The sequence below is a fragment of the Mya arenaria genome, chromosome 15 (assembly GCF_026914265.1).
Source record: "Mya arenaria isolate MELC-2E11 chromosome 15, ASM2691426v1".
Classification (NCBI taxonomy): Eukaryota; Metazoa; Mollusca; class Bivalvia; order Myida; family Myidae; genus Mya; species Mya arenaria.
The window spans coordinates 36,968,967-36,977,525 of record NC_069136.1 but is presented as its reverse complement, the minus strand read 5'-3'; the positions used below and the strand labels follow the sequence as shown (position 1 = coordinate 36,977,525).

Here is an 8,559-nt window from a genome sequence, read left to right as displayed (position 1 = left end):
CATTGTGCATACTGACTGGAGTATTTTGATAATTCATGTTTTAACTTTTTTACCATCAGGGACATGAAAGGACTGTTTGAACAATTTAAGAGGGGGCGGGGGCAGTCTGTGCCAGGTGCACCCCCTCCTTACTCCTCCACCTGTATCCAATAATGCATATTGCACCTTGATTTGAACCAGTACAATTTCCACAGAGACTGAAAAATCTGCAAAAAAATGTTATCTGCATGATAGCCTTGATATGGTTTCAGTTGAGATTGAAGTTGTAAAAGTCTGCAAAAAAATATAGGTTTTGATATGATTTATGATCAAAACTAAATTCAGTTATATTCTTTCTAAGAAAACCCTGAGGCTTTAGGGGAACTTCCAATACAACTAATCCAAGGCTTAAGAAATGCAAAAGCACTTCAGACAAGCTTGTTATATACTTTAAGGCAAAGCTGCCATTGATTGAGTTTACTTCTATGTCTAAAACATAGTTTTCACTGTAAGATACAGTAGACAAGTTCCATGATCATAATTCTGGCACACTTAGTGAGGCCTTAATAAAATTTGTTTGTAGATAAGCTAATGTCTGAATGTAATTGTCAATAAGCTATGACCATTTCATAAAAAAGAAATATTCTGGATAAATCACACAAAAAATCAGGGCATGGGTGAAATCTGGATAATCCATAATTGTCTGACTTTCTTGTAACAACAAGGAAATTTTCCTTTAAAGAGGAAAATGATATGACTTGAATTGTGCAATGTTTGGACTCCTGGAAATGTTCAGAACTTATTGGAGCTGCAGGAATATTTAAGACGTTGATGTTTGAAGTGCAATTTAAGACATATTGGTGTTAATGTGATATTTTAGATGTTGATTTTCATGTGATATACCGGTATTATTTAAGGTGTTGGTTTATACATGTGATATTTAAGACATATTGGTGTTTACGTGATATTTTAGAAGTTATATCTAATTAAGACATAATGGTGTTAATGTGTTATTTAAACTGTTGGTGTTTATGCGATATTTAAGATGTTGGTGTTGATGTGATATTCAAGACATTGGTGTTGATGTGATATTGAAAAGAGACAAAAAACAGAACATTCTAGAAATTCATGTGGTTTCATTTGGTTTCAAAGAATGATTGCTTTAAAAAAAACATGCAGTACATCGACAAAATGCTGACTAATTTTGCAGCAGGTTACACATCATTAGTTGGCTGCTGAATTGAAACAACTTTGTTTTAAAACAAGTTTATGGCTTTTATAAATTCATTTGATTTATGAAAACAAATGCAAGGCTTTGTGAAGCATTACACAATGCATCAAAAGTAATTAGATTTTAGAAATTTGCACTTGAATTTTCATGAATTTGACAGCTTTTATGAAAAAACATTCCAAGAAATATTGTTTAATTGTGTTTCATGAGCGGCCTTTCAAATTTTGTAAATATACAAAGCACTTTGTGTTAATTGATGAAATACAGTGATTCATCATTGTTGGATGCACAAAAGTGCAGTATAGAACTGCAGTCCGATGCTGCAGAAAAGCAATCATAGCTATCAAAGAATGCCTGCAAATGACATTAACGAAATGTTTGTTTAATCATTTAAGCCTAGAAGACTGTGAGGATTTGGAATAAAATTGGTATTTATTATTTTAAGCTGAAAACTGGTGTTTGGTGGTATTTGTGGAAAAATGATATAAACAAAATGTTTGTTTAATTGGTTATGTGATAAATGCTAGCATAAATTTATATGAGCAACTTGGAATTGTTATTTAACTGAAAATTGAAAATGCTGTTTTGTGGTATGGTGGACAATCTGCCGAGATGGCCGTGGGATTCAAACAAAGGGTAATAGAATTATAACGATAAATTGCCATTATTACTATTATTATTATAATAATTTATTATTATTATTATTATTATTATTATTATTATTATTATTATTATTATTATTATTATTGTTATTGTTATCATAATCGTTATTATCATCATTATCATCATCATCATCATTGATATTATTATTGTTATTATTATTGTTATTGCTATTATTTTTATTAACATTATTATTATTATTATTATTATTATTATTATTATTATTATTATTATTATTATCATAATTATTATTATTATAATCACCATCATTTTTGTCTCGTCTGACTAGGCGACATATAGGGGTTACTTTTGTCAGTGGCAGCGGTGGCTACCGCGTCCCGTTTTCACTAGTCCAGGGCATATCTCGTAAACTATTAGTGGTATCAACTTGAAATTTCATATGTATATAGATCTCATTGAGTGCACAAAACTGTTACTCTTGCTTCCATATTTTTAGAGTTATTGCCCTTCGTTAATTTTCATGCTTAAAGTTTTGTCCGGTGCATATCTTGTAGAATTTAAGAGTTATTAACTTGAAACTTCATATGTAGATAGATCTCATGGAGAGCAAGTGCAGTGCACAATAACAGTTACTCTTGCTTTCTTAGTGTTAGAGTACTTGCCCTTTGGTAATGTTCATGCTTAAAGTCCTTCAGTTCAAATGCCACCTACACTTGAAAGTTAAATGACAACATCATTGTCTATAAATGAATAAAATGCCAATCTAACAGCGATAATGGATAATATCGACAGTATATAATTTGTCAGACAACACATCCAACATAGGAAAAATGGAAAACAAAGAATTCTTAAAAAGTGACATATTCTGAGAGCAAAGATAACTTGTGGGCTTCATTCTAAAATAATTATATAAAATATTTACTTAAGTAGTACTTTCTATGTTTAACTTGATTGAATCTTTCTAATATTTATAAAAGGTTAATTTTATTTTGACTTGATTATAACAATTACAATTTTTTTGCTAATTATTGCTTTTTGCTTTGTGTAACATAAAATGAAACTTTAAGACAAAATTTAACCAATTACCGGAACAATCCAATCTTTAGTATGAAATATTTCGACTATTAATGCTCAGGAAATTCAAGGAGTTTGAGATTTAGAAATTGTAGATTAATTGGCTCTTTCATGCTGATTTTGGCAGTGGTAAATAATTGACTTTCATATCTTCAAGTCAGATATATGCCATATATTTGGAGACCTCCCTGGTGGATTGAAATGGCTAGAAAACTAGGGAATTTTTAACTCTTCCAAGAGTCTTGAATGTCAATATAACAATATATACGCTTATTTGTGCCATATTTTTTGGAGACCTCCCTTAGGGATTTTAAAGAAAACAAGGGGATTTTTATATTAGGCCAATATAAATTAATTGCTGGATATTTATCCAAATTTTTTTTTAAATGGGGGTGCTGGACAATTTATTTTTTAGCTCTACTTGTCAAAGGCCAGAAGAGCTTATACGATGGTTATGTGTACTTCCTATGTGCGTCCGTGCGTGCGTCTGTAAACAATTGCTTGTGAACACGATGCAGTCTTCAGTTTTGATTGTATCTCGATTTTGTGGCCAGTAAAGCATAGGCCCTTTTGGGCCTCTTGTTCTAAGATGACTGTTTCACTGTTGAATATGTGCTAATGCTCTTCGTTTTTGCATAAGGGATTATATACATGTGTTTTAGACAAACCACAAACATCATCTTAATACAACATCATCTTAACACATCAACACCATAGCTATGAATAAACGCCGTTCCTGGACCGATACGCAAATACAGAACCTAAAGTTTAACATTTTATTTCAGTCAATTAAATTTAAGGGGATTCGTAACACTTGATTCTTAAATTAAATAAACTTCAATATCTCATATTTCTGACATATCTCTGGAAGGCCTTTCACAGGGATTTTGGTCTGAAAAGTAGGGCTTTTTTTCCTCAACAAGGGGGATTTTCATACATCACTTATAAATCACTCTATTGCGACCATTTTCTTTTTTGTGTGTTCTTCCTTATAGCAGTTCTTTTACTGAAAGCACTTTGTTTGAGGTTTATACAAATTGTAAGAAAATATTATTAAACTCATATTTCCACACCGATTTAACTTCTTTCACTCCCTTTTAAATGAAGTTAAACTGGCAATTATATTAAACTTGTTTAATTTATTCATAACTTGGATTCATTTTAAGTGGGTTATATTGAAAAATGCACATGCACTGTTGACTGTGGTTTTAAGTAAACAGACAATTGCATGAACTGTTTGACTAAGAACATTGTTGTTTATTTTTGCTTTATTAAGCAAATAAGTCTGTCAGTATTCAATATTGATCTTATCCTTATCCTTAGACATGCCTCAGTGATTCCATTCTGCCTGTTGGTCAGCTAAATATAGAGGCCAATCAAAACACTTAGTTTCTAATCTTAAATTTAAGTTCAATCTAAGTTTCCTATTAAATACAGGGCAAATTTAAGTATTTGGATTTATATGATGCAGCTCAGGGCTAAATGGTTTAATTCAGCACAAAATAAGCAAAAAATATTTCTTATTTTTTGCCCATCATTTTGCATTTCTTTTCACAGGATGCATACAGATGTTCCAGTATTTTATTGTTTCTGGAGGTCTCAAATTCCTAGATGTAGAATTTACTGTCACAAGAAATTACTAACAGTTTCTGTGTGCTGATAATGCACTGCAGATGTTTGGAAATGTGTGTATTATGATGGTATTTTCCTATTTTTAATAGTGTTTATGCTCATGTCACTCGCTCAGGATCACGGGGACATATTTATATTAATCATTCATAGAGTAGCTTTGACAACCAAGAAACCATTAAGCAAGTTACAACTCTTGATATTTAGTGGGTTATTGACCGAATTGTTCAGAAAACCAAAATTTACAATATATATATAACTAACTTATACCGGTAATAACCAAGCATTTTGAACTTATCTGTTTTGTATTTTCTGAAGAATAAAGTCAATGTGATGCTTTTCATTGTGGCAGAAATATTACAAATTTTTCGATACCCGGTAGGAAAGGGAACATTAATTTAGCTCTTACTTCATTATTAAACAGCTGAATTCTCCATTTAAGACTGAAATTAGCCAAATTGTTGTTGAGGGAGGTACCTTCAAAACCGCGAAAACCACATATGGAGCATATATTATTTGGTTCTTGGGAGAGAAAGAGCATGTCCTAGCCCCCCCCCCCCCCCCCCCCCCTTATCCTCCAAAAAGTTTAATAAGTACGCCAGCCAAGTTCTTTCCGCCCCATATTATGCTGAAACCTATGAGCATAGCCTCAAAATCTTTCAAGAAGTTTCAAATGACATTGCACTAATATGAACCATTACTCAGTATACACTTTTTGTTGCCGGTTTACATTTCAGTGTTTTGTTCCTCACCAATGAGAATGGGGCTTGGGCGTTTTCATTAGGAGAAATGTGTTTTGACTAAAATTGGGAATTTCAAATTTTCATCCAATTATAAGCAAAAATGCTTTAAAAAATAAATAGGTCAAAAAGAATTTGAAATAAATTATTTATTTTAGGATATACAAACATATATAAAGGGTTTGGGATTCATTTATTTTAATCAAAAATATGATATATTTTTCAAAACATAAAAACGGGGATTTTTTTTTTCACATTTGTCAAAAATGTTTATGTTTTTACATAGGGAATTGAGGCCCAAAGTTGGGCCCTAAAGTGGTCAGAAAAGATAACTTCATTTAATTGGCCGACAAGCTTGAAAGAATCCACTCCCTGTGCTTTTGGTACAGTAGGGATTTTTAACCTTGACCTACATGTATAGTAATGGCTATAACCCAGAATCAACTTTTATGATTTATTTTTCACATCAAAGACCAATAGAAATAAACGATTTCGGTCTCCTATGGTCCATAGGGCACATGGCATCATGAAAATGGTTGAAAAAACATTCATGTCCTTTTCATCATGGCAGTGATAAGTGGAAGATATTTTTTGTTGTTGATTTTATCTTGTTTTGCTTATCAACATGAGATTTTTTCAAGTCTTTGATAATGGTATACCTGTCTTTGTTTTGTGATGATTAAGAGATATCTTTGTGGCAATTTTCAAGGTTGCTCATAGGATTTGTTTGAACATAGTTTATCTATGTTGTATGGTCTGTTTCAAAAGATATTTAATGAGGGGTGTTCAAGAAGTTATCAGATTTAGTATGGTGTCAGATACCCCAGATAATAAATTGTCTGAGAAATAGAACACTTGGGTAATTAAGGGTGAGTTATGATTAATGATGTGATAATTTGTTAAGCATGATAAGCCTTTTGGATGTTTTAACTTTGACTTTCATGTCTTTTTGTCTCCAAGTCTGTCTGTGTGTATATATTGTCTGTGGTGTCACTCAGTATGCAGGACTGTGTGCCTGTCTGTTTGTCTGTCTGTGTGTTTTGTCTGTGTATCTGTCTGTGGTGTCACTCAGTATGCAGGACTGTGTGCCTGTCAGTTTGTCTGCCTGTGTGTATTATGTCTCCCCCTCTCTGGGGGAGACATATTGTTTTTGCCCTGTCCGTCAGTCCGGTAGTCCGTCAGTCCGTCCGTACGTCACACTTCGTTTCCGATCGATAACTGGAAAACCGCATGACCTAGGATCACCAAACTTGGTAGGGAGGTTGGTCGTGAGGTGTAGAGGATCCCTATTGTTTTTGGGGTCACTAGGTCAAAGGTCAAGGTCGCGGCGACCCCCAATATAAAAAACATTTCTGCTCAAAATCTTGAGAACGGTTTGACCTAGGTTCACCAAACTTGGTAGGGAGGTTGGTCATGAGGTGTAGAAGATCCCTATTGTTTTTGGGGTCACTAGGTCAAAGGTCAAGGTCGCGGCGACCCCCAATGTAAAAAACATTTCCGCTCAAGATATTGAGAATGGTTTGACCTAGGTTCACCAAACTTGGTAGGGAGGTTGATCATGAGGTTTAGAAAACTCCTATATTTTGGGGGGTCACAAGGTCAAAGGTCAACGTCGCTGTGACCTCTAATGTAAAAAAATATTTCCGTGCAATATCAGGAGAATGCTTTGATCTAGGTTCACCAAACTTTGAAGTGAGGTTGGTCATGATGTCTAGATGATCCCAATTGTTTTGGGGGTAACAAGGTCAATAGTCAAGGTCGTGGTGACCTTCCATGTAAAAATCATTTGTGTGTAATATCTTTCACATATGTTTACCAAAAATTGTAGAGATGTTACTCGGGTGTACAAGACCCGCATTGTTTTTGAGGTCACTATGTCAGAGGTGAAGGTCACAGACACCTGAACATAAGAAAAGGTTTCCGATCAATAAGTGGAGTTCCTATTGCCTTTGAGTCTTGAACTTTTGCATGCTGGTAGGTCTTCTTGGGCAGATGATCCGTATTGATTTTGGGGTCACTGGGTCCAAAAAGAGAGTGATGATGAAAAACGGTTTCCAATCAATAACCTAAGTTCTGCTTTACCTGGAGTCTCCAAACTTTGCATGCTTGTAAGGGTCATGCAGTAGTTGGGGTCACTGGGTCAAAGGTCAAGTCCACAAGGGCTTGAAGATGAAAACCGTTTCCGATCAATAACTGGCGTCTCATTTCAACTTTCGTGCATTTTGTTTATTTTGTTTTTTGTCCATAAAAGACCTGCCGTTTTTTCCCTGAGAAACAGCAGCACTTGAAGGCCTTTGCATTTTTATGGTAAGTGTCTGTTTACTAAGCCTTCGGGGGAGACATGCGCTTTTCTCAAAAGCCCATTCTAGTTGTCTGTGTATTTGTTATGGTGTCTGTCAGTATGCAGGACTGTGTCCCTGCATGTCAGTTTGTCTGTGTGTATATATTGTCTGTGGTGTCACTCAGTATGCAGGACTGTGTGCCTGTCTGTTGGTCTGTCTGTGTGTATTGTCTGTGTATCTGTCTGTGGTGTCACTCAGTATGCAGGACTGTGTGCCTGTCTGTGACTGAGTGTCTATATCTATGTCTGTCAATGTGTCAGACTGGTTGCAATGTCTGTTTCTGTATACATATGTCTGTCTCTCTACCCCAGGCTGTCTGTTTAAGTGTTTATTTGTCCAAATTTGGCTGTTTGTCTTTGTGTCTTATTGTCTGTTGATATCTCTTTTTGTGTCTTTAAATATATTTAGAATATAACTTAGATTCCGAGCCAATGAAATTGCAGATAGGCAAACATTAAGTCCCCTGCGAAAAAGGTTCATGAAATTCCCCTAACCCTATTAAACCCGTACTACTAGACTTAATCATTAAGAATATTTCACCTTTTTGCGGGTGTTTAAAGGTCCACCCACTGCAACTCATCCGATGACCACTCCCTGCATTAGCTTTTACGTTGTCAATGTATCAGCCAATGAGGTTGTATTCTTTAAGTCAGTTAGATGACATGAAGTAATTTCTTAATGGTTAAGAATGTCTCGTTCGCTACGCTCACTCCGCCCATTCTTATTCATTAAAAATTTACTTTGTGTCATCTAACTAATGATTACTTATTAATCTATATGTACATGTAGATGTGATATCTTGCTTAGAATTAGGTGAGGTAACTGAATTAGAAAACCAGGAAGTAAGTTAATGTATGTTTTAAGCTCATGACTTGTCTTACAGTACCCTGGATCTATGGAGGAGAAATAAATATTAATAATCAAATTATGATTAATATCCAAG

The 8,559-nt window shown here is 34.4% G+C and overlaps 1 protein-coding gene across 1 annotated transcript in view; it reads left to right on the top strand.

Moving 5' to 3' along the window:
* The first annotated feature begins 1,712 nt into the window (after positions 1–1,712).
* Positions 1,713–8,559, top strand: part of LOC128219024 (phosphatidylinositol 3,4,5-trisphosphate 5-phosphatase 1-like) — a 72,311-nt gene continuing 65,464 nt past the window's right edge. Inside the window, exon 1 of the mRNA XM_052926836.1 lies at positions 1,713–1,846. Coding sequence (XP_052782796.1) covers positions 1,788–1,846 — 59 coding nt within the window. The 5' untranslated portion in view covers positions 1,713–1,787. The remainder of the gene's footprint in view (positions 1,847–8,559) is intronic.